Here is a 26,419-nt window from a genome sequence, read left to right as displayed (position 1 = left end):
GTGTGTTATTCAAAAGTTTCAAGTATTTCCTAACTGTTCAAGAAATAAAAGCAGTTTGAGATGTTAAATTTAATCTAAGAAGCTTTCATGAAACCATGGACTAGAAGTTATAATAATCACCCCCTAGAAACCAAAATATTTGTATAAAAAATTAAAGCAAGATATATTTTACACTTTATAGCAAAGATTTTTAAAATAGTAATACCTAAAATGGGAAAGCCCACGGAAAACAAAACCTCTAACACGCTATGAAAAAACAATGCTTTCTATCATCCTAAATGTACATGTATGTGTGTACCTGTGTATGCAGTTAGGTATATATCAATGGAAAAATATCTAAAGAATAACAGATTCTCTCTAGGTGGTATGATGAGGACAAATTTTTTTCTAATTTGTAGTTATCTATAGTGTCTGTATTTTCTACAATGAATTTTTATTATTTGTACACATTTTCTAAATTCTCAAAATTTAAAAGCATTTGTCATTATGAAAACTGAATATGCTAGTGCTTCTTGTATCAGAAGATAAAATTAACTATAATTAACTGTAATTTTATCAGAAGATAAAAGGATAATCAGAAGATTACAGTTAATTTCAAGTACTTAACTTCTGTGAAAATGAATTTTCTCTTTATAAGGAACTTAAATTCACTGGTATAAGGATGGACTTTGGAGCCAGAAAGACATGCAGTCAAATTCCAAATGAATGACCTTGAGCAAGTTTTCTTATCTAAAATCATAAAGGAGTAACGGCACCTTTCTGGTCTGATAAAAGGACTCTATTAATGAATATGGTAAACCCGTCCTGGCACCAGCTCAGTAAACCTAGTGCTCAATCCTTTCTCAGACTCTTGTTAGTTCATACGTAAAATTTGTCAGGAGTTAAATGAATACCCTGGCTTACCAAATCTGTAATTTGAGTATCTCTGACCAGATGTATCTGAAACACCACATAGACCTCTTAAAATAGTCTCTCAGTGTATTTTCACCTTCAACATCCACTGACTTTCTGAGACTCATACTGGCTTTGACCTTCATTCCTTCTAGAACAGCGTCCCCCAACCTTTTTGGCACCAGGGACTGGTTTTGTGGAAGACAATTTTTCCATGCAACCTAGATCCCTCACACGTGCAGTTCACAATAGGGTTTGCACTTCCCTGATAATCTAATGCTGCCGCTTATCTGACAGGAAGTGGAGCTCAGGTGGTAATGCTCACTCACTCATCGCTCACCTCCTGCTATGCAGCCTGTTTCCTAACAGACCACAGACTGGTACCAGTCCATGGCCCAGGAATTGAGGACACCTGTTCTAGAATACATCCATAATGGTTAAACCAAAGCTATATACTTTAGCTCTAAGCTGCATTAGAGCTAAAAACGTGCATGCGTAAATATACAAATGTATACATATACATACATATGTGTGTATATATAAATATATATATAATTAAACTCAGATAACACACATTACTTTTATTAGGCTCCACATCAGAAGTCTAAAGAACACATTTTAACTGTTAACCATATCATTACTGTAGAGAAATAAGCTATATTTACCTCGAATTGCTTTCGTGATGATAAAGGATGCACCATGTTTTTGGTTGCCTCTAGGCTGGAATTTAAAACAAAAAACACTTACATTTGAATCTTCTAGTAGTATTAGACCAGTATTACTTATACAATATGTAAACTTATTTTTATTTACTAATACTCAGAGTTTGGGGCACAGGGAAGCAGTGTCTTAAAACTACTTAAAGACTGGATGTTCAGGTGCAGTGGCTCACGCCTGTAATCTCAGCACTTTGGGATGCCAAGGTGGGCTGACTGCTTGAGCCCAGGAGCTCCAGACCTGCCTGAGCAACGTGGCAAAACCTCATCTCTACAAAAAATACAAAAATTGGCCAGGCATGGCGGTGCATGCCTATAGTCCTAGCTACTTGGGAAGCTGAGGTGACCCAGGAGGTTGAAGCTACGAAGCTACAGTGAGCCCTGATCATGCCACTGCACTCCAGCCTGGGTGACAGAGTGAGACCCTGTCTCAAAAAAAAAAAAAAAAAAAAGTAGACACAGGACGCGGGACAATAGGAGTAAAGTGAGCATAGCAGAGCTACAGGCACATGTCAGGACTAACCTTGCAGGAAAGAACAAGGATTGAAGCTGGAAACTGTTTCCAAATCAAAAACCAATCCAAAGACAAGAGAAGGCAAGGCCAAAGACCATACTGGTTGCCAGTTCAGCATACTCTATTGAGGCTGTAAGTTTTGCTCACAGGAAAAGTGGTCATATCTCCAAGGCCAATTCATTGACTATCTGTTGTGTATCTATACAGACAATGCTACTAACAAAACATACACAGATACGTAATTGCTATATTAAATAATTCCATTCCATAAGTATAGACTGAACACACCGTGGGTAGGTTCATGACGCTAGGCACTGCATAAGATGCACTAAAGTGCTGTCAAGAAAAGCACAATGGACATACAGTAAGTGTAGACAGATTTTTCTTAAAAACACAGAAAAGTTATTTCACTCAATAAACATGAATTCATTGTTGGATTCATGCAAGACACAATTTGGCCCTGGGGAGAGATATAAAGATGAATCAGATGTCTGCCCTCCAAGAGCTTATAATTCAACAGCTGAAATCAACAGAATGCAGAAATCGATAGAATGCAGAAATCAATTGAACTCCCCCACCCCCAACACACAAACACAAAACAAAGTGCTAAGGGTTTCAAAGTAAGTTAATTCTGTGGTTACTTTTTTGGAATCAATTTATGGTAAGCATTCTGAAACATTATTGCAATTAACCAATGAGTGTTAAGGAGTGGAAACTTATCTAACCAGCTGCCTCAGCAACAGCTTCCTAGCTGCATAACCCAAAAAATATTCACACTAAGACAAACTAAGTACTTGAAATTAAACAGTAATATATGCAGATCTCTACCCGTCTACAAAATAAATTATTCATGATAAGCACAAACTGCAGTGGGAAGGAGGCTACAGAGGAAAAAATACAAACTTTGGGCTGAAAAATGAGTCGTTTCTCCAGCAAAGAAACACTCAGAAAAAATGTAAGATAACTCACATGGGCTGGACTACATAATCTTTAATAAAGGTTCTTTTCGATCTGGCTGCTTCCTCTGGGTCTAAAACAGTAACTGGCACGTGTTAAGCACTCAATAAATATCTGTTAAATAAACATGGATCCAAAAAATAATAATAATAAAAAATAAAATAAAATAAACATGGATCCATGGTTCCTACTCTTCATCACAGACCTGGGAGGCCTTCACTACCAAACAACTGATAATCCCAAGATCCAGTCCATAAATTATCAACCTCTATAACCCTTCTCTAGCGGAGATCCCAATCCCAGTCAGCAGCTCTTTACTCTGCACTTCCGTGGCATTTTGCTCACATCGCTAACTATAGCGCATAAAACGCTAGGTTATGAAAAACGTTTACGGGACTGTCTCCCCTCTAGACGAGAAGCTCCACGAAAACATATTCATCTCTGTATCCTTAGCACCTAGCACAGCACCTGTGACACCGAGACGGACGAACGGACACGCACACCCTCATTAAATGCTCTTTTATTGAAACACACAAGACCTGGCGCGATCCAGCCCCCAGTATGGGTAAAGGCTCAGATTCTGCGCTCTGCACCAGCCTGGCAGATGCTGCAGACTGTAAGGTCCTGGAAAATTCTCCCACCGCAGTTGAGCGTCGGCCCAGACTAGCCCTAGCCAGACCGCGAGAAGGGACCACTGAGGGTCCAGATAGGAGAAAGGACCCTCGAGTCCAGCGCTGTGCCTTCCCCTCCGAATACAGAGAGCGACACTAACAATCCCCTCTCCTCCCAATACAGAGAGCGAAACTAAGAACCAAAGTGGGATCGTACGCTCCCCAGAGCACGAAGTTCCAGCCCCCAACAACCGAATTCTGAGCCCAGGAAGATTCTCAGGGACCACCACCCCACCCCGCCCTAGACCCCCGCTAGCCCAAGGTGCCGTTGCCAAGGCGACCGCACAAGCCAACGGGCCCTAGTCCCCCACCCACCCGTCTCCACTCCCCTACGTGGCTCCTGCTACGTGGCTCTACCCACGAAGCGCCCGCGCCAAGCTGGCTGCTGCTGTAGATGGGCCTGGTTCACCTGTACTTCAGTCTCCGGTGGCCACTCGGTGTTGACCAACAAGTCATAGAGAATCGTCTCCTCCTCACCCTCTGCAGTGCCTGGACTCAAAGCCGGCCCTGACTCGGGGGCCGCCATGTTCGCCGGGGACTCAGGCAGCGGAGGAGTGTCTCTACGGAATCCCTCACAGGACAAGCTTCTCTATCCGCGGCCGCTTTTGTTTCACGGCAAAGAAATGCTAGGTTAACCCTTTTATGAGTAGGAAGGACAGGGACTATTGCTTGTCTTGGGAACGACTTGTGTCCCGGTCCTGATACACTCCTTGTTCATTAATCTACATGAGATCGGCCAAGTCATTGAGCCTCTCTTATAACTCAGTTTCTATAAAACAGTAAAGGTACCCCACTGAAATGCTAATGTTCATTTGTATATTCTTTGCCTAACACGTAGAGAGAGTTCAAACAGTGGTTTTAAAATAAACAACTAAAGTTATCCAATGAAAGGTAGCAGAGGAAGGATGCTACAGGAGCTCAGAAAAGGCAACGAAGGCCAGAGTCTGCAGGGATTTCCTGGAGGACGTGGAGCTTGTCCCTGCGTCTTTAACAATAGGCAGAATTTTAATCTACTGGAGAAGCATTTCAAGTAGCGGGAAATGGAATGAGCAGAGACAGAGGCAGAAATACAGAGTTGAAAGAACTCTTTCAACGTGTCGCCAGTGAGTGACGACTTTCTGAGTGTGGGAGTAAAAGAATTTACCAAGACAGTGGTAGATAAAGAAAGACAGATTAAAGAAAGTATGAAAGTTCGTTGCCAGGGAGCAGCGGGCCGAATCAGCAGAGGAGGAGCTCATTGCTAGGAAACAAAGGCTTGTTGAGAATTTTATAGACTGGAACTTGGAGTGATTGATAACACCAGGTAGCAGGGAGTTAACTTGCTTTTTTTTCTTTCTTTCTTTCTTTTTTTTTTTTTTTTTTTTTTTTTTTTTGTCAGCTGAAGTGTTTCAGAAATTGAGGAATTTGAAGGTAAGCAGGAAGTTTGTGAGTTAAGTACGTTATCTGGGTAGAAGGGCCATATGTCCTGGGCCATAAAGAAAAGTAGACCTATGGCTTATTTGTTTCTTCCTTTTGTTTATATGTTTTGGACCATGAAGAAAGACAGACGTATAGCTAATTTGCCTTATCTCTTTGTTTTTCCCTGCTCCCACTAGCCTGCCTTTTTTTTTTTTTTTTTTTTTTTCCTAATTAGTACTCAACAAGACGGGTGAATAGAACCCAAGTTGAGAAAGGGTGTAGGGGCAATAAAGTTGAAATAATAGGTTGAGAACCCGCATGGAGGGAGCGAAAAGGTCAACCCCATTTGTTCATTCATTCATTCATTCATTCAACAAATACCTCTTTGTGGACAGTTATAAGCAGAGCCTACTGTAACATGAATGAATATATACTGTACAAGGTATTACACTGTTTCACATCAAAAGAAACACAAATACTGAATATCCCTTGAGATAATTATATTCATGATATCCATCAAGATGCATTAGGCAGTGATGCAATTAAAAGCCTCTGCTGGGAAGCCTCTAACCAGCTCCCATTTCTCTCAAAGTTTAATGACCTCAAAGCCCTACGTCATCTGCCTGCTCCCCTAAATCTCACACCTCATTTCCTGCTCCCCCTACTACCTTCAGCCACACTGGCTCTATTTCTGAACACACCAGACACACATCAACTTCAGGAGTTCTGCAAAGCCTGTCCCCTCCACTTGGAAGGCTTTCTACCAGATGTTTACCTGGTTCCTCCCTTATCTCCTTCAAGTTTTTGCTCAAATGTCGTCTCTCTCTGAAGCCTACCTTGACTGCTCATTTTTAAATTTGCAATGACCGTTCTCCAACTCCAGCTTTCCAGAGCTGCTCTATTATTTTTTCCATTACACTTGTCATCACTTAAATGGTTATACAGTATATTTGCTTATTATCTGTCTCCATTCACTAAAAGATAAGCCATGCCAGGTGCTCTATGTATATGCATGCAAATGCTATATCCATCCCTGCTATATCCCCAGAATTTATAACAGTGCCTGGCATAGAGCAGAGGACAAAATATATATTATTTGTTGAATAAATGACAGACTTCCCAGAAAATCTTTTACACATTGTCTCCCCATAGTATTTCTCTGCATAGCAGCTGTGCCTTTCAATCAAAACCCTCATTGTGAACACCAGACGTGTCTTCTCCCTACCTCACAAGGCTGACAAACTGTATACCTCCAGGGAGCCCCGCCCACATTGCATGCGGTAGAACATGAAGAGGTAGGAACACCATGCACATGGAATGCGGTGTGAGGGCTGGTTACTGGAGTCCTCCAGTACCTCAGTACAACCCCACCTATTTCTCCACACCAAGTTTCCTTGGCTCTTTATTCCTCTGTCTCATCCTTTCTCAGATAGATATTGGGGTTGCTTTCTGTTTCATCACTCTCTTCACCACTTTCACTCAATCTGTACAACCACGGCCAGGAGATAGCTGGTCAAACTGGCAAAGGATGCTTCCTTCTTAGCTGGTGCGCAAAGGGGACCACTGCAAATACACCATGAAGAATTTATTTATTTTACCATCATCACACTATTTTTGTTGGTTTGTTTTTGTTTTTGAAACAGGGTCTCACTCTTTCACTGAGGCCAGAGTGCAGTGGCACAAAGAGAGCTAACTGAAATCTCTACTTCCTGGGCTCAAGCAATCCTCCCACCTCAGCCTCCTGAGTTGCTGGGACCACAGGTGCATGCCACCATGCTGGGCTAACTCTATTATTTTTTGTAGAGATGGGGGGTCTTGGACTTCTGGGCTCAAGTGATCTGCCTCGGCCTCCCACAGTGCAGGGTTTACAGGCACGCACCACCATGCCCAGCCTCACACCATGTTAATTGTTTTATCCATCCTCATCCATACCCCACTTACCATAGCATGTACAAAAGGACAGAAAACATAAACTCATGCCTGGCAGAGAGCTTCTACTCTGAAGAAACAACAACCGAAGTGTCACAGGATGAATCTATGCTATTTGGAGAGGGAGTATACATTTAACTTGAAGCAATCCCTGGAAGAAAAATTCTACTAGCAGAGATGCTCTGAGCAGGTAAGTGGGTTGTTAAACCTTCAGCACCACTAGTTAAAATCCAGAAGAGTTCCTGGAAGGGGAGAAATGTGAGATGACCAATAAAAGGGAAGAAGATGGTAAGAATATGTATGCCACAAGAAGAACTCCAAATGTTGAATATCAGACACGGGTTGGAAAAGAAAAGGCAAAGAACTGATCGAGTTCAACTGAATCAAAGGAATAGGATGACTTAAAACAGATTGAGTGGCTGAAGCCAAATTGCTACTTGGTCTTATTTACAGTGACTATATAGCAAAGTATCCAAAATGGGATGTTTTTGAAAAGAAAAAGCCATGATTTTAATAGTTATGCTAGGACAACAAGCATGAAACAGGGCTGTCATGGGCAAACTGAGATGATTGTCACACTAATCCTAAACAGCAGAGTGGGTAATTTAATGAAGAGGTGATGAGCATTTCACAAGGATAGCAAGACTCTTCTGTTCGTCATTATTCTCTTCTCCTTTCCTCCCTCGTGCTTGTAGTGACACTGGTCATTTTTGTCTGCCCAGGCCCTTTGCTTCCTTCGGAGACTGTTCTAGCTGCTCTTCATTCACTCAGTCAGATAATTCCTAGTGGGGCCGCCAATCCCCAAACTCTGCCCCCTTGACCCAAAGAACTCCATTCCTGCTACTTTGAGCATCAGGTTGAGAATCCTTCCCTGGGATTTTTTTTTTTTTAAGTGGAAATGGAGGAAAAGGCTCCTTGACTTTTTGGGTTACAGAGTTTGAAGAATATTGGGGTTATTAGCATCCATCTTATTCATTCCAGAGAGAAAGCCTGTCTATATAGTGAAAGAATGAAACCAATACATTGAAAAAAACTGAGAAGAGAAAGAGGTAGAGACTTCATCTGATACAAGCATGCTTGAAACAAGAGACACCTGTATGATTCCATCTTCCCAGGTAAGTGATCTAGTTCATTCTCTTTTATGCTTCAACTAGTTTGAGTTTCTAGGCATTGAAACCACCCCTCTCTTGGTGTTTCTACCAGTGGATTTTGCATTATTTATTTTACCTTAAAATATAGAATATCAGACATGGGTTGGAATAAGGATTTTACCTTATTTATTTATGTACGTATTTATTTAAGACAGGCTCTTGCTGTGTCACCCAGGCTGGAGTGCAGTGGCGCAAACACAGCTCACTGTAGCCTCAACCTCCTGGATGCAAGCGATCCTCTTGTCTCAGCCTCCCAAATAGCTGGGACTACATGCATGTGTCACCACACCCAGCTAAAGATTTACCAAATTTAGAATCTGTATGTTGTGTATGGATCTCTGCAATGTTGCTTCTGAATTGACAGATTGGTGTTATTAGTTAATAATTGAGAGCGTTCATAGCTTACTGAGCTTTTCCATCCTCACAGCCACTGCTAAAATTGACAAACTCAGAAGACAGAGTCTATCTCTATTTCACAGATAAGAATATTAAAGCTTAGAGAAATCCAAGATTACAACAGAGCTAAAATTCAGACAAGGTCCTCAGGTCTTGATCCTGTGCTTTTTCTTTAAACTACCGCATGTTACCGAGAACGTCATGGAAAAGATTATTTAAAAACATAGATGGAGCACTCAGATGGTTCAAAGTGAAAATAAACAGTTAAGGATGACCAGGAGTACCAACATGCGGAACTGGGGTATTATCAACCTGTCAAAGGAAAATTAAATACATTATATATAAGAGTTTGGTTGACAAATACTATTATGATCATCTAATCAACTCCTTAATTTAGCTGAAAGTCCATCTCTGGTTCAAAAATATTTGAAATCATGAATAAGTCTTTTTTTTTTCTTTTAAATGTTTGGAGAGACAGAGTCTTGCTATGTTGCCCAGACTGATCTTGAACTCCTGGCCTCAAGTGAGCCTCGCACCTCTCAGCCTCCCAAAGTGCTGACATTGCAGGTGTGAGCCACTGCACCCAGCCTCTTTTCTCTCTCTCTTAGTTTCTTTTTTATGAATAAATCATTCTGAAAAGAAAAATTATGTTTTCCAAATAACCAACACAAATGGTAACTGTAAACTGCTTAAGGAAATAAGATAAATAAAATCTGAGACAGTTTCAAAGTAGGCATCATCATCATTATCATCATCACTATGTTTTGTGTACCTACCCTGCTTCAAGCACTATACCAGGTATCTAGAAGTAGATATAGATGTACTTTAGTAAACTGAGGCTCTAAATCACTGTGACCCAACCAAGGTCACATGCTGGTAATGGTAAAGCCACAAATGAAATAGTTTTTGTCTAACAGAGAAGGTACTATGATTTACCCACTTTAAAGAGTAGTGATCTGATGATGATATAAGCCTTTGATGAAAAGGAAATAAATTTAGAAAAATTTTCCTATTTCTTCCTAGCCTTATAGCATATTAAGTGTACTTCAACTGAACTGAATATAATCCTCATTCACTTTGCTGATGACCACAGACATTCTTTCTTAGAATTAGACAAAAACTTAACATCATCTCACATAAAGGAATCATTTTTTGGCCAGGCGTGGTGGCTCACTCCTGTAATCCCAGCACTTTGGGAGGCCGAGGCGGGCAGATTACCTGAGGTCAGGAGTTCGAGACCAGCCTGGCCAACATGGTGAAACCCCATCGCTACTAAAAAAAAATAAAAATACAAAAATTAGGCAGTCACGGTGGCACACCCCTGTAATCCCAGCTATTCGGGAGGCTGAGGCAGGAGAATTGCTTGAGCCCGGGAGACAGAGGTTGCAATGAGCCGAGATTGTGCCGCTGCACTCCAGCCTGGCCGACAGAGCAAGACTCTGTCTCAAAGAAAAAAAAAAGGGAATCATTTTTCTTCTCTTAACTCATCAATGTATAGCTGTCATTAGCCCATAGATTCATTAGTAGGAGCTCAGCCTTTTAGCTCCTATCAGTTAAAAAGTCCATTAAGCTAAAAGCCATTAATGATTCAGCATTTAACCCTTTTATGCTTTTCAATATTAGAGACAAAAGAGATTAGATCATCATATGAAGTTGCTTCTATTTTAAAGTTGAAATTGCATAGTAAAATTGAATTTGGGCATTTAAACACTACCTGTCATAGGTGTCATACATTTGTATTTGATTGGATGGTGCACTAGCTCTTTATGAAGAATATAAATTTTAATCATAATATAAAATAACACTGAGAGCAATTCAAGAAATTTTATTTCCTCTAGAAAGCCTGCAGAATCCCAATCAATCCTTCCATAAATATTCTAAGACTTTTATAATATATCTTGGCAGCCAAAATAGATATAAAGCTCATGCATGGTTTTAGCAAAGAAACAATGTCCAGCCCCTTACTGAAATCTCATTTACACTAATTAGCAATGCAATTCAAACAGACCATTTCCTCCCCCCAATTTTCTCACTCACAAATTATACAGAACATCAAACTGGGAAATAGGCCCTACCAGAGGCACATACAGTAACAAATGCATAAATCAGCAGCAAGTAAGTGCAAGAAGTGGACTAATACATTGGTAAAAATACATTGGTAGGCTGGGCATGGTGCCTCATGCCTGTAATCCCAGCACTTTGGGAGGCCAAGGCAGGCAGATCACCTGAGGTCAGGAGTTCGAGACCAGCCTGCCCAACATGGAGAAACCCCATCTCTACTAAAAATACAAAAAATTAGCCAGATGTGGTGGCGGGTGCATGTAATCCCAGCTACTTGGGAGGCTGAGGCAGGAGAATGGCTTGAACCCGGGAGGTGGAGGTTGCAGTGAGCCGAGATTGAACCACTGCACTCCAGCCTGGGCGACAAGAGCGAAACTCCATCTCATAAAAAGAAAAAAATACATTGGTAAATTGATCAATTATTGACTTAAAAGTGAAAATAGCTTTTTAGTTTTATTTGGTTTAAAAGCAAAGGTAAACTATCTGTAATATAATTTGAAGTGCCTCAGAAGTGCATCAGAAAATAAGATGGGTTAATGGATAGATGGAAGATAAATAAATACATGGAAAGATGTGATAAAGCAAGTATAGTAAAATACTAATGATATCTCATTGGTGGGTACATGGGTGTTCATGGTAAAATTCTTTCAACTATACTATATGTGAAAACTTTCATAATAACATATTGGGGGAAAAAGGTAAATTTACAATTTTAAAAACCACAAACAAGGGATAGAAAGAATTACAACATATATCTTCCAAAACATAAAATAGAATAAAGGACATTAAGAAAACTGTCAATTTGAGGCAGGGAAAGACAGAATAAATAACAAGTATAAACCAAGATAAAGAGAAATTTCTCCCAATGGAATAAGGTGATGCAATAATCATTAAGCTAATACAACACTCACATATGCATCCATGCGTACACCTCCCATACACACACTTCTCTCTTCCAACCTCCCCCCTTTTTTTTTTTTGAGACAGAGTCTCGCTCTGTTGCCCAGGCTGGGATGCAGTGGCAGGATCTCTGCTCACTGCAAGCTCCGCCCCCCAGGTTAACGCCATTCTCCTGCCTCAGCCTCCCGAGTAGCTGGGACTAGAGGCGCCCGCCACCACACCCGGCTAATTTTTTTGTATTTTTAGTAGAGACAGGGTTTCACTGTGTTCGCCAGGATGGTCTCGATCTCCTGACCTCGTGATCCGCCTGCCTTGGCCTCCCAAAGTGCTCGGATTACAGGCGTGAGCCACCGCACCTGGCCCCACCCTCCCCTTTTCTTATAAAGAGTAATTTCAGAAGTTTAGAATATGAATTTCCCCCACTCCCTTTATTTGTTTTAATCACTTATGGAAAGTTCTGTCCTAACCTGGGCAACATAGCCAGACTCTGTCTCTTAAAAAATTGTTTTAACTAGCCAGAAATTTGCCAGACGTGGTGGCTCATGCCTGTAGTCCCAGCTACTGGGGAGGCTGAGATGACAGGATCGCTTGGGCCCAGGAGGTTAAGACTGCTGTGAGCTATGATGGTGTCACTACACTCCAGCCTGGCTGACAGAGAAAGGCCACAGCTCTAAAAAAAAGAAAAGAAAAAAAGAAAATTCTCAGTTCTTACCTATTCACATGTCACCTGTACACCATTCACTTTAGACAGATGATGGGGCGTTGTATCCTCTGTACGTCTCAGCCCCCCTCACACTTTATACCTCATTGTCTTTCTGTTTTGTATCCAGTGTAATTTCTTCTAATCTCGATTCCAATGCCCACATTCACTTTTAAGCTTTCTCTGCTTAATCTTTCCATCAAGTTTTTAAATATTAATTATTATATTTTTATTTCTAGAAGTTATTTCTTTAAAACTCAAGGCTGCTGATCATTTCGTTACTTTCTTTTTCTGTTAAAGTCCTACTTTTAGAAACACATCAAACATAATTTATATTCTCTACCTGGTATTTCTAATACCTGAACCCCTTGAGTATCTATTTTTTTCTGCTGACTCTTGCCCATGGTGGCTTCTTTCTTTATGGTGTGTGTGTGTGTGTGTGTGTGTGTGTGTGTCTTATTGTTTGCTCAGATGCTCTGGAATTCTAGTTCTGAGGATTCTTTGAGGCCTCAGATGGAGGGTGCCTTCCCCCTGAAAAGACTTGCCTTCATGTCTGCAAAGCACTCAGTAGACTTGGGTCCACTTTAAATTAAAGTTTGTTTCACATGATACAAATAGTGTAAATTCAGGCTCCAAACTTACAAGAGTGTCAGGCTGTGGCAACAAATTCTTAAAGGAGACTTTTATATGCACTCAGATTCCAGGCTGAACAGACAAATTTATTTGCTCTCTGCCTCTTTTTTATGGGATTAAAAAAAAACTGTAGCTCTTCATGGGTGCTAACTTTATTTAGAGTGACTAGAGATCCACTCCCATTACACCGATCCAAGCCTCCCCTTCCCACTTCCACTATTTTCAGCCCTGCAATCAAAGCTCTGGACATCCGGATCCATAAATATCCCTAAAGCGTCAGTTCCCCCGTCTTCCATGGATTCCCACACCTGTTGCTAGGACTCAGATATCTTTTACTTTCTTACAAACTCATTCATTCATTTTAAAAGTTGTTTTTGTTTCTATATTAGCTAGCACTCTTGTTGTTTGTGGGAGTCTTTTAGGATGTCTTCTCTGACAAATTGACTAAATGAAACCCTCTGAACCTAGCAGAGGGAAACAAAAAGGGGGAAGGCATTCCCCCCTACTTTGATACAAACAGCCATGCAGCTCACAGACAGCACAGACCCCAGGCAGCAGATCAGCAACGGCTCCAAAGGGAAATGATCGGCAGAGTAATGGACCTTTGTGCCAACACGTGTCAGATATCCTGGGACTCCCCAGAAATATTTGGTAGAGGATTTTACAAATGACTGAATGTCTTCTGTCATCGACTAGGAACAAGACTAGTGAAATTATGATATTTGCTATTACGATCATTACCATTCATGTCCACAGGCGGCAAGGCTAGGGAGTCTCAAATAACACCAATAATACAAAAATTCAAAAGGCAACTACAAAACCAAAACACTGTAATTCTTTGTGGACAGGGCCAATGGCTTTTTAATCTCTGTAAACCCAGCCTGAATGCAGGCCCTGAGAAAATATTTATTGACTACATGAATTATACATGGTTATGTTGATGCTATTATAGATTAACCTTTTTTGCTTAAAAGGGAGATTGTAACTTTTAAAAATCACTTATTTTTTCCAGCAAAATAATGTAAGCTCGAAAAAAATTTCTCTCAATGAACGGACCATTCATGAGCCATAATTTTTTTTCTACCATTGTAGTGGATTTTGGTTAAGTTCTTCAGTTTATCTTTGAGTTTCCTCTAATAGAAAACCACAATGGAAATATTAACCAAAAGTACAAAAATTCAATGAAACTGACAAGTAATTAATATGTATTTTGATAGGGCAAAGTACCAACTCAAAATGTAGAAGTTATTAAAGCATCAGGGTCAGACACCTTCAGCTATGTGGAAAAACTGAATTAAACACCAAGGATTAAAAACCGTTTGAGGAAGAATTATTAAATGTCTCTCAATGTTAGTGGTTTTAGCTCTTCCATGGAATTTCATGCAAACTGTTTCCTATTGAAGTCCTTATCATTTTAGGCTTCTCTTTAGATAAAAAATGTATACCTAATGTTAAACTTTTAAAGTTTTTAAGTTTAAATTGTTATATTCTGATACAGATATGAGATAAATGATTTTTAAAAGAAACTTTGGAACCTAATTAAGTCCTGAAAGGATGAACTAAAAGAAAGATTGAAAGCATTTAAAAGAAAGATTGTAGGCAAAAATCTTTACCAAACTGAAGTCACCAAGTAAGAAAATAGCATGTTAAAGTCGAATGTATCCCTATGCTAAAAATTGCTCTAGAATTTACATTGAACCTAACAGATGAAACAATAGTTTTGCAGTCAGGGCACATTTATAGAAGGTCATTTCTTCCACTTCTCACAGATCTTGACTTCTACAATCTTCCAGCTCCTTCTCCTACCTCTGGGATAGACTCTAATGTTAGAGAGACCTTGTTTTGAATAATAGTTCTGTTACTGACTAGTTCTATAGCCTTGCAGGAATTATTTAATCTATTCATATCTTGGTTTCCTAATGGGAAACCATTAGGAATGGTTTGGGGGACATAAACTAAAGCGTGGTTCTCAACCAAAATCTAGCCAGGCTCCTCTGAGCCCTCTTATCTGCCAGGCCTCAACCTTGCCCTATGAAAACAACAAACTCTTAGTGTAAACAATTTCGTCCACTCTCTTCCTCTCCCCATTTAAAGACTTAAGCAAACACTAACAGTTACCAACAGCTCAGAGCCACAACCACCGTAAGTGACCCTAGCTATCCTTAAAGGGCCTGAGAAAGCACAAGGCTTCTAAAAGAATTTACTGTTTGTTCCAGCCAACACCTGACCATAGGCCCCTGACCACCCTTTCTTAGAGCATTTACTAAATTTTACTCAATGCACTATTTACAATTGTGAATCCTTCCTCTGTCCCTTTGAGATGTACACCTTTCTCCAACAATTCAGCAGTGAAAGCCATTCCTTTGAAATGTAATCATAAAGAATGACTGTCTCTAGTCTCTGGGAGAATACAACCCTAACTTTAATTAATTGATTAATTGCAGCTGACTTAATGGGCATTTACACTGACCAATCTTCCTAATTTTCACTTCTCTGACTCTGCTCAAGCTCCAGCAGTCCCCCCACCACCTCCCAAGTTGAGTTTAGTTCATGCTGGACATTCTTCCCTATTGCAATAGTATATTACTGATTAAAATCTGTCCTTACCACTTTAACATTCATCTCTTTAACAGATCAAGAAGTAGGAAATAAAATGACATCTAAGAATAAAGCCATGAAATCCAAATGACCATGTTGGTGAAGCTTAAAACAATAATATTCTAAACTAAGCTTTCCACATGTGTCATCCAAGGAAACCCACCTGCATTAGAATCACCCACCTAGGGAATTTGTTTAAATGCCCACTCCTGGGCTCCACCTCGGACAGGGGAGACCAAAATTCCTGAGTGCTAGACCTTGAAATATGCATTGGGGAAAGAACTCCCTGGAGTAATTCTTTTTCTGTTTTTTTTTTTTAAAGAGAGAGTCTCGCTTGTTGCCGGGGCTGGAGTGCAGTGGCGCGATCTTGGCTCGCTGCACCCTCCACCTCCCAGGTCAAAGCAATCCTCCTGCCTCAGCCTCCTGAGTAGCTGGAACTACCGGCATGTGCCACCACACCCAGCTAATTTTTTTCATATTTTTTAGCAGAGACGGGGTTTTGCCATGTTGGCCAGGCTGGTCTCAAACTCCTGGCCTCAAGTGATCCACCTGTGTCAGCCTCCCAAAGCACTGGGATTATAGCTGTGAGCCACCACGCCCGGCCTCCCTGGAGTAATTCTAAGCTACTTGCATTTGAAGAGCACTGGTGTAAACAATGAAATATAAATATGCTGCTGAAAATTTCTTCCAAACAAATGGTTAAGACATAGCTCATATTCTGTTTACTTTAGCATGTATTAAGCAAGATGGGAAACCGAGGGCTAACCTGATTAAGCCTGCCTAATTTAACCTGCCTTGCTTGCTTTTAATTGCTTACATCCAGTTAATCTTAAAATTCCCACTAGCAAGTCATAGTAGCCAAACAATGCACAACTAAACTTCCACTAGCCTCCTTATAGATAACAGCTCTGACAGTGGGTCACCATAATAATAAGTGCTTAATGTTGTTTTGCAGGAGCTAGCAGGCAGTTCTTGTTGAGTTCAAGCCAGTTGAGACCATCAACCCTTCAACTGAGCCTGCATGGGTGCGTAAAGCATGACCTTTTGATGTCAAAGGGCCAAAACCTGCACCCTCCTTTCATGCTAATTCAACCATTTTCTGAACATGCATCCTATGAAGAGCCATGTAGCTCAATTACGCTTGTGCAGAAACCCTGATTACCTCACCTTTCCCACCTGCCAATCACCTTTACCCATACTTCACACCATCCTGCTTTCTATCCCGCTAATTACCCCTAAGCCCTGTTTTCAGGGAGGTGGATTTGCGATTTGTTCTCCTTCTCCTTGCTCAGCAGCCTGGTAAGCAATCTCACAAAATAAAATCTTTTCTTTTTTGCAAAACCCACAGTCCCAATGATTGGTTTGCTGTCCATGAGCAAAATGAAGCTGGTTTGATATCAGATGTCACATATAAAAATTGGGGGTGGAGTAGGGTGTAGAGGGAGCAGGTATAGAATTTCATCAGTTTGCAGTCAGTAAAAAGAAAGGGAGTTTAGGCTGAGAAAAAGTATTCCAATCTTTCTATGAGGTGGGGGGGGATGTATTAGTCAGGGTTCTCTAGAGGGACAGAATAGTATAGATATATAAAGGAGTTTATTAACTGACACAATCACAAGGTCCCACGATAGGCCATCTGCAAGCTTGAGGAGCAAGGAGAGCCAATCCGAGTCTCAAAACTGAAGAACTTGGAGTCCGATGTTCGAGAACAGGAAGCATCCAGCATGGGAGAAAGATGCAGGCTGGGAGGCTGAGCCAATCCCTTCTTTTCACATTTTTCCACCTGCTTCATATTCGCTGGCAGCAGATTAGATGGTGCCCACCAGATTAAGGGTGGGTCTGCCTTCCCCGGCCCACTGACTCAAATATTAATCTCCTTTGGCAACACCCTCACAGACACACCCAGGATTAATATTTTGCATCCTTCAATCCAATCAAGTTGACACTCAGTATCAACCGTCACAGGGAGATAGTCACTTTTGGTGGGTAAACACGTGGAGCTTATGTCTCCTCCCCTTGAATCTGGACTGGGCCCGTGAGTGAAAGCTATTACTTTTTAGCCCAGGCTTTAAGAAGGCCTGGCAGCTTCAGTTTCCTCCGTTTTGGATTCCTGAGCTACTGTGAAGGAAGGAAGGCCAGGCCCCTGTGTGGGGCCTTGGAGGAGGAGGTAGCACGGGGTACTCCCCACATCCCCCCAGCAGCAGCCCCAGCCTCCTTAAAGCCCTCACAGAGGGCAGTCCAGGAAGCTGCCCTGAAGACATGTCATCCTCCTCCTAAAAATGTGTTTCCCTTTGGATGTTAGTACCATTGTTTATGCCTCACCATTAACATGCTTGAACGTATAGCAAATGTGCTTTGCCCAGATCACTTTTTTGGTGGAAACTTTTCAGCAGCACATTTATAATTTATTAAACTAGTGTTCCTCAAACTTTACTGTAGATAAGAATCAAGGAATAAAAATAAATTCCCAAGCCCCCTCTTCCCCAGTGGACTGAACAGATCTCCCTCGGCCAAGGAGACCCCAGAAAATCTTTAAAAACTTTCCTGGCCAGGCACGGTGGCTCATGCCTGTAACCCCAGCACTTTGGGAGGCCGAGGCAGGTGGATCACCTGAGGTCAGGAGTTCAAGACGAGCCTGGCCAACATGGTGAAACCCCATCTCTACTAAATATACAAAAATTAGCTGGGCGTGGTGGCAGGCGCCTGTAATCCCAGCTACTAGGGAGGCTGAGGCAGGGAGAACTGCTTGAACCCAGGAGGTGGAGGTTGCAGTGAGCTGAGAGCACGACACTGCACTCCAGCCTGGGTGACAGAGCGAGACTCCATCTCAAAAGCAAAACAAAACAAAACTGTTTCCTGGCTGAGACAAGATGGGAGGTTGGTCATGCCTCAGTATGTCCCCTTCCTCACTAACCACTACTTGAGAGTTAAACAGAAAACAGCCCTGGAAAGCAAAGAACAGAAAACTTCTCCACTGACATCAACTTCAACCAGTTGCTTGGTGTCTCAGCCAGACTCTCCTCCCTTTTCAAGATTTTGACATGACAGCTGACCAAAGCACCCCTTCCATTGAAGGAATGACCATCCACCATGGAAGGGTTCTGGCCAGTTTACACAGACTGTGCACAAAGCACCTTCACGTCCTACACTTCCTTTTGACATATGGAGTCTAATATTACTGCATTTTAATGATACATCTCCACTGCAAAGTCAACATGGGATGTATGTAACATATATGTTTGCTTATCACACTCATGTGTGACCCCCTTTCATTAATATTCCTAACTCCTATAACCTGTTAAATATGTATGTTCAGCCAACCCATTTAGCATAAAACTCCTGTCTACCCTTCCTCCCTCAAAGTTCCAGCTTTTTTTTTTTTTTTTTTGAGACAGGGTCTCACTGTGTCACCCAGGCTGGAGCGCAGTGGCACCATCATGGCTCACTGCAGCCTCGACCTCCTGAGCTCAAGTGGTTCTCCTGAGTAGCTGGAACTACAGGCACACACCAGCACACCCAGCTAATTTTTGTTTTTTTTGTTTTGTTTTGTTTTGTTTTGTTGGTGGAGACAGGGTCTCACCATGTTGCCCATGCTGAGCAAATTCGTGGGCTCATGCAATCCACGTGCCTTGGCCTCCCAAAGTGCTGAGAGTACAGGCATGAGCCACCGTACCCAGCCTAAAGTGCAGGCTTTGATCTCAGCCAGAGGCTCCACTTCCCAGCCTGAAGGTTGCAAGCAATCGTAAGAAATAAAGTTTTCCATTCCAAATGTATAGAGCTTAAGACTTTAAGTGGACATAATTAATTTAAGCCAGTTCCAAGGGCCTGACTGCCCTTGCACACTGACTGAAAGGGAAGTCCCTGTCTCTCTAGGGCTGAATTTTGGACTGGGAGACACAAACTGAGATATCCCTGTGGACACCGCTGTCACTGTAGTCTTCCAGTTCTTTTGTGCTAGTACCCACAGCTAAGGGAGAAAGTTTCTCTCTTTCTCCTGATTGAAACCATTCCCTTCACCCATCGTAATTCCTTCTTTCTTCTCTGAAGCTGGGCTTAATCTTGGGCATCCTTGTGCAGATTCCCTCTTTACTAGCGATGTCCCCTCAGCCTGTGAACACACTCAAGTTTCTCTCATGATTAAAAAAACTGGCCAGGCATGATGCCTCATGCCTGTAATCCCAGCACTTTTGAAGTCCAAGGCAGGTGGATTGTTGAGCCCAGGAGTTCAAGACCAGCCTAGGCAACATGGCAAAGCCCTGTCTCTACAAAAAAATACAAAAACATTAGCTGGGTGTGGTGGCACGTACCTGTGATTCCAGCTACATGTGAGGCTGAGGTAGGACGCTCACTTGTACCCAGGAGGTAAAGACTGCAGTCATCTAAGATTGTGCCACTGTACTCCAGCCTGGGCAACAGAGCAAGACTGTCTCAAAAATAAAATATAAAAAAATGAAGCCATCCCTTGACCCCCACATCCATCCTGCATTTCCATCTAGTTTATTTTCACCTCATCCAAACTTCTTACAACAGGAGTCTATGCTCACTAGTAGTCTCTTCTCATTTAGCCCTTAACCTACTATAACCTGGGTTCTAATTACTCCACTAACGTGTCCAGCATATAATGCTAATCATCCCATAGATTTCCAGAATGTCTATACTCTTGGTTTCTGTAATAACAGACTCTTCGAATTGTCCTTATAGTTCTGACTTTACTTGCATCCTCTAGGGCCTTCTCCCTGTTCTCTGCACCACACTGCCCCCTAGTGCTTGGGTTCTCTACACCTTGTTACTACAACAGTGCTGCTCAGACCAGTGGCTTTGGCATCACGAGGAGCTTGTTAGGGATGTATCTCAGGCCCGTCCCAGACCTGCTGAGTCCATATCTGCATTTTAACAGAATCCCCAGGTGATGTTCATGCACAGCAAAGGGTGAGAAGCAGCTCCACGACTCAGTCCTCACTCCCTGCTCTTCTCTTTTCTGGGTGAGCTCATCAATTCCCAGGGTCACTACCTATTTGTTGAGGTTTCTCAAATCTCTATCTCAATCCGAGGTACCTCCTCCAGGTTTCAGTCTCACATAGCAGACTACTTGCTGGCCATGATATTCACACAGAACTCAACAGACCCATGCCTACCAACCAGCTGCGCCTCCTGTAATCTATTTTTCCCAGCTGATGCTAATATCACTCACCCAGTTATCCATACTGAAACCTGCGCATTGCACTAACGCCTTTCTTCCTCTCATTACTCTCCCTTCACTCTCCCCCTCTACCCCCATTAAATTCAACAAGTCATCAAATCCTGGCATGTTAATGATATTTCTCTTACCTGTCCTCTCCTGCCTGACACACTTTCTTTGTCCTCATTCAAGTTTCAATTACATCTTATATATACTGCTGCAATAATAGCCTTGTAATTGTGCCTACACAGATATGTTCTTCACACAATCACCAGGAAGAGTTTTATAAAATGGAAATACGATCATCTCACTGTCTTGCTTAATATCTGTCCCACCCACCACAGTGGTTCTCAAATCGTGGTCCCTGGACCAGGAGTATTAGGATGGTACTCACAAGTTGCCTGGGAACCTGTGAGAACTGCAAATGATGGGTCTAGCCCCAGACCTCTGAATCAGAAAGTCTAAGGAGGAGGTTCCTACATCCTGTTTTAACAAGCTCCAGGTGATTCTGGTGCACACTGAAGGCTGAGGCCCACTGACCTCCCAGAGTAAACCTTGATCAGCAAACATTTCCCCCGATACAGCTCAGGTCCAAACTCTTTAGCATTATTTCTGTCTACTTTTCAATTTTGAACTTGACATGTGAGGAATGGAGGAATATTTTTTATTTCTATGTATGGTAACCAATCTTCAAAATGACATCCCTGCCCCATTCCCCAGCCTTCTAGTGTCCATGCACTTATGCAGTGCCTTCCACATTGAACAGGGCTGGCCTGTGTAACCAGCAGGATAGTGTGGAAATGATGGTGTGAGACTTCAGAGGTTACAGCAACCTCTCTCTTGAATCAGTTGCTGGGGGTAGACACCTGCCATGAGTGACGACACTCAAGAACCCTATGGAGAGGTCCAGGTGCTGAAAAACTGAGGTCTTCTGTCAGCCAGCACTAACTCACCAGGCGCATGAGGGAGCCTGCTCACAAGTGGATCCTTCAGCCCTGGTTGACATCTTGACTGCAGCCTCATGAGAGATTCTAAGCCAAAACCATCGTAATAAGTCATTCCTGGATTTCTGACCCACAGAAACAATGTAAGATAATCAATATTTTTGTTTTAAGCCACTAAGTTCTGGTGTGGTTGTAATGCAGCATTGGATGATTAATACATCAGGGTACACCATCCTGTTTCTTGCCACTGTGTAAGTCTCCATGCTGTCCCCTCTACCTGAAAAGCTTCCCCTCCTTTCTTCCCCCATAAGCCCCTCTTCATCTAATTAAATTCAATCCACCTTTTAATATTCATCTGAGATATTATCTTCTCCAAAATCCCTTCTCTGACCCTTCCAGACTGGCTTAGCTGTCTACTCTGAGTTCCCATGATACTCTGAATATATCTCTACCATTGCATTTCTGCCTTGTGTAAATTATGTGTTTACATTTATCTCGGTTGAAAAACTTAGATTATCTTGAAAGCAAAGAAGTGTGTCTTATTCATATTTGTCTTACTCATATCCCCAGCACTATCATAGGCTTTGGCACATAGGAGGCACTTCATCAGTTTTGTTAGGTGAATAGCAAATGAAGGATCTTTGTGAAGCTCTTAGAGATGCTTCATGGAAAGAACATAGTGCCTTGTTCACTCTCAGGCCTCAGTATGTTTCCATTTCTTCCCAGGGCAGAAGTAGCTTCCAAATCAGGAGATTCAATATATCCACTTGTAGCAGATTGCATTTTCCAAAGATGGCCATATGCTCTGAATCAGTATCCAATATATGATACCATTTCTCCCATAGCCAAGATTCCCAGGTCCAGGAATCAAGGGGCAGAGATGTGAATGGTGCCACTCACTATTACATCTAGTGAGCCACTAGCAAAATTTTTACTTCCAGTTCCTGTGACTTTACACTCTTCTGACCTAGATAGAGGTCTTAGCTCCAAAGGCAGGAATGTCTCCACCAGGAGACACAACAATGATTCCATCGAACTGGAAGTTAAGATTGCCACCTGGTCACTCTGGGATTTGCATGCCTCTGAGTCAACAGGAAAAGAATGACTGTGCTGGCTGGGGTGATTGATCCTGATCACCAACTGGAAACTGAACTGCTTTTCCACAAGAGAGGTAAGGAAGAGTATATCTGGAATACAGGAAATTCCTTAGGGCATTCTTACTGTTACCATGCCCCATGATTAAAGTCAATGGAAAACTACAACAGCCCATTCCAGGCAAGACAAATGGTCCAGACCCTTCAGAATAAAAGTCAGTCTGGGTCACCAAATCAGGTCTCATGACCAGCTGTGGTGCTTGCTTAGGGCAAATGGAATACAGAACAGATAGTGGAAGAAGGTACAGTAGTTATAAATACCAGATATGACCACATAACTAGTTATAGAAACAAGGACTGTAATTGCCATGAGTATTTCTTCCTTATTTTGTTATGAATATATTTGTGTGTTTATAATGTATATATGTATGTATATATATGTATATGTGTGTATATATGTGTAAATGTGTGTATATATGTGTATGTTTGTATATATATATGTGTGTATATACATCTGTTTTGCTATACGTATGTACATACATATATGGCAAATGTCTTTATTTATGTATTTATTTGGTAGAGACAGGGTCTCACTATGTTACCCAAGCTGGTTTTGAACTCCTGGGCTCAAGCGATCCATCTGCCTTAGCCTCCCAAGGTGCTGGGATTACAGACGTGAGCCACTGTGCCTGGCTGCAAATATCTTTGTTTTCTTCCCTCTTATCTCCTCATGTAACATAAGATACACTCATTTTATATTATAGTACCTAAGTATTGTTAATTTTATATCTAAATATTGACATAAAAATAGAATGTCAAGGAGAATAAACATCATCCAAGAGTTTTTACATCCTCTCCTGGGGAAGGAGCTAGTGTATTTTCCAGTGTACACAGGACAGTTGTATCATCTTAGGTGGAATTATGACCTTGTTATTGTGTTTATTTGGAGATTAAGCATGGGTTAAAGAGATGCGTATGGGTGCCAAGTTGACAAGGCATGCATGTGTGATGTTTAATATTACGTATGAATATATGTGGGCTATGGTGCCCAGATATTTGGTCAAACATATTCTGGGTCTGGGCACAGAGGCTCATACCTGTAATCCCAGAACTTTAGGTGGCTGAGGCAGGCAAATCACTTGAGGTCAGGAGTTGGACACCAGCCTGGCCAACATGGTAAAAGCCTGTCTCTACTAAAAATACAAAAATTAGCCAGACATGGTGGCAGGCGCCTGTAATCCTAGCTACTCAGGAGGCTGAGGTGGGAGAATCGCTTGAACCCTGGAGGCGGAGGTTGCAGTGAGCTGAGATCACGCCACTGCACTCCAGCCTGAGCAATGGAGAAAACTCCATCTCAAAAAAAAAACCCCAAAAAACAAACATATTCTGGATATTTCTGTGAGGATGTTTTTGGATGAGATTTACATTTAAATTGGTGGCTCACACCTGTAATCCCAGCACTTTGGGAGACCAAGGGGAGGTAGGACGATGGCTTGAGCCCAGGCATTTGAGACCAGTCTGGGCAATATGGTGAGATCCCCATCTCTATAAAAAATACAAACATTAGCTGGGTGTAGTAACATGTGCCTGTAGTCCCAGATACTTGGGAGGCTGAGGTGGGATCACTTGAGTTCAGGAGGTCAAGGCTGCAGTGAGCCATGATCAGGCCACTGTACTCCAGCCTGGGTGACAGAATAAGACCCTGTCTCAATAAATAAATAAGTAACCAAATGAATAAATAGTTGGCCTTTGAGTAAAGTGGATTGCCCTCCATAATGTGGGTAGGCCTCATTCGGTTAAAGGCCTTGATAGAACAAAAGGCTGACCTCCCCCAACAAGAGGGAATTCTCTAGCAGATGGTCTTCAGGCTTCAACGGCAACATCAACTCTTCCTGGGTCTCCGGCCTGCCAGCCCACCCTATAGATTTTGGACTTGCTAGCCTTTTATAATCATGTGAGGCAATTTCTTAAAATAAATCTCTCTCTATATACACACACATCCTATTGCTTCCGTTTCTCTGGAAAACTCTAACACATCACCACACCAATTTATACCTTGTCCCATGTTTTCTTAAAATGTAATGTTGAGTCCGAGCACTATGGCTCACACCTGTAATCCCAGCACTTTCCAAGGCCAAGGTGGAGGAATTGCTTAACTCAGGAGTTCGAGACCAGCCTGGGCAACATAGTGAGACTTTGTCTCTAAAAAAATACTAAAAAATTAGCCAGGTACGGTGGTGCACACCTGTAGTCCCAGCTATTTGGGAGGCTGAGGCGGGAGGATGGCTTGAGCCTAGGAAATTGCAACTGCAGTGAATCATGATTGTGCCACTGCACTCCAGCCTGGGAGACAGAGCAAGACCCTGTCTCAAAAAGAAAAAAAATGTAATGTTGACGCTCCTCCTTCAAGTGGTGGCATCTATGATCCCTCCCCTTGAATCTGAGCAACCTTGTAATTATCTTAATGAATAAAATGAGAAGGAAATGACACCACTTGACTTCTGAAGCTTGGTCAATGAAGGCCACATGGCCCTTGGGATACTCACCTTTGGAATAAAGCCACAGTGTTGTGAAAAAGCCCAGGCTGCAGCTGGCCAACAGTCCCAGCTGGGTCTCATCCCAGCTAGGATGAGCATTAACTGAGTCATGAGAGTGACAACTTTGTCACGATTCCAGCCCATGGACAAGGTGAGTATTGTGGAACAGAAATAAGCCATCCCTGCTGTGCCCAGGTTCCTCACCCTTAAAATCTGTAAGCAAAGCAAACACATGTTTTAAGTCAAAAACATATTGGGGTAATTTGTTATGCAGCCATAGTAACTGGACCACCACCATTCAGAGCTACAGTGGAAGCAGCCTTTATAAATTCCTATTTTTATTATTGAATCATAGGAAACAGGCAGTATAAATTCTTATATTCAGAATTGTTTTCTCCAGGCATTTTGAACATTCTTGACCATCTTTTTTATTACCTACCCCTCTTTTTCATATAGCAAGTGGTTTTGTTTCAGTCTACTAAAAAAAAAAAATCACAGACCTTGTTAACAAGAAAACCTGAGATCAATTTCACAGACAGGAAGGAGGTGCAGCGAAGCAAGGAACCTGGGCGGGAGGCTGAGAAAGCGAGCCTGAGCTCTGTGTGCAGGTGCAAAATGGCTCTGTCACAGGTGATGGAATTTGGGGATCCTGGCAGATTCTTGGCTGCTGGATTTGAAACATGTGTCTGATGTACATTCTGTTGTTAGACACCCATAAGTTCAGACTCCAAATGTGGCACCATTTCCTCTAGGGCTGACAGCATCACTCACAGAGGCTGACGAACACTCAAGATGGTGGGCGTGGGAGACAGGGACGTTCGTGCCTGCCGGCCAGTCGGCAGCCTACCATAAATTGTGTCCCTGCCTGGCTTGCATATGCGGAGAGTGACGCAGTTAGTGAGATCTCTTTTTCTGTTTTACAGTCCTTCTGAAACTCATCCGGGTTGCCCTTTGTCTCCCTCTCCCTATGTGTCTGGAGTGATGGACTTTATGACCACTTCTTCAGGGGATACGGAATTATAGATCTCTGGATTTATGTCTGTTTGCCAGGCCCCCTCTGGTCCCTGCACCATAAGGTGAATGCCAGGTCAGCGAGAATGATGTTGCATTCTAATAGATCTGGACCAGTTTCTGACAACTTATTTTGACAAAA

General features: G+C 42.1%; 1 protein-coding gene and 1 long non-coding RNA gene across 10 annotated transcripts in view; one reads left to right on the top strand and one right to left on the bottom strand.

Annotated features, from left to right (window-relative positions):
- NBAS (NBAS subunit of NRZ tethering complex) overlaps window positions 1-4,969 on the bottom strand; it is a 393,028-nt gene extending 388,059 nt beyond the window's left edge. For 3 of the 9 annotated variants that reach the window (XR_010149189.1, XM_001161679.8, XM_009442024.5), the window contains exons 1-2: window positions 4,159-4,969; window positions 1,557-1,611 (exon numbers count right to left, since the gene is read on the bottom strand). Coding sequence is in view for 3 of the 9 variants with exons in the window: in XM_001161679.8 (XP_001161679.4) it covers window positions 1,557-1,611; window positions 4,159-4,275 (172 nt within the window). In the remaining 6 variants the exon portion in view is untranslated. Of the gene's footprint in view, window positions 1-1,556; window positions 1,612-4,064 lie in introns of all 9 variants that reach the window. The other 6 variants (XM_054677689.2, XM_016947519.4, XM_063789284.1 and 3 more) reach the window with 6 other exon arrangements.
- A 105-nt stretch (window positions 4,970-5,074) lies between these two features.
- Window positions 5,075-16,856, top strand: LOC107972746 (uncharacterized). The gene is made up of 4 exons (XR_001715296.4): window positions 5,075-5,159; window positions 7,094-7,266; window positions 8,058-8,191; window positions 16,471-16,856. It is a non-coding gene; the product is annotated as an uncharacterized LOC107972746 (long non-coding RNA).
- Window positions 16,857-26,419: the final 9,563 nt, after the last annotated feature.

This window comes from Pan troglodytes, chromosome 12, assembly GCF_028858775.2.
Source record: "Pan troglodytes isolate AG18354 chromosome 12, NHGRI_mPanTro3-v2.0_pri, whole genome shotgun sequence".
NCBI classification, from domain to species: Eukaryota; Metazoa; Chordata; class Mammalia; order Primates; family Hominidae; genus Pan; species Pan troglodytes.
This window is presented reverse-complemented; position numbering and strand designations above follow the sequence as displayed.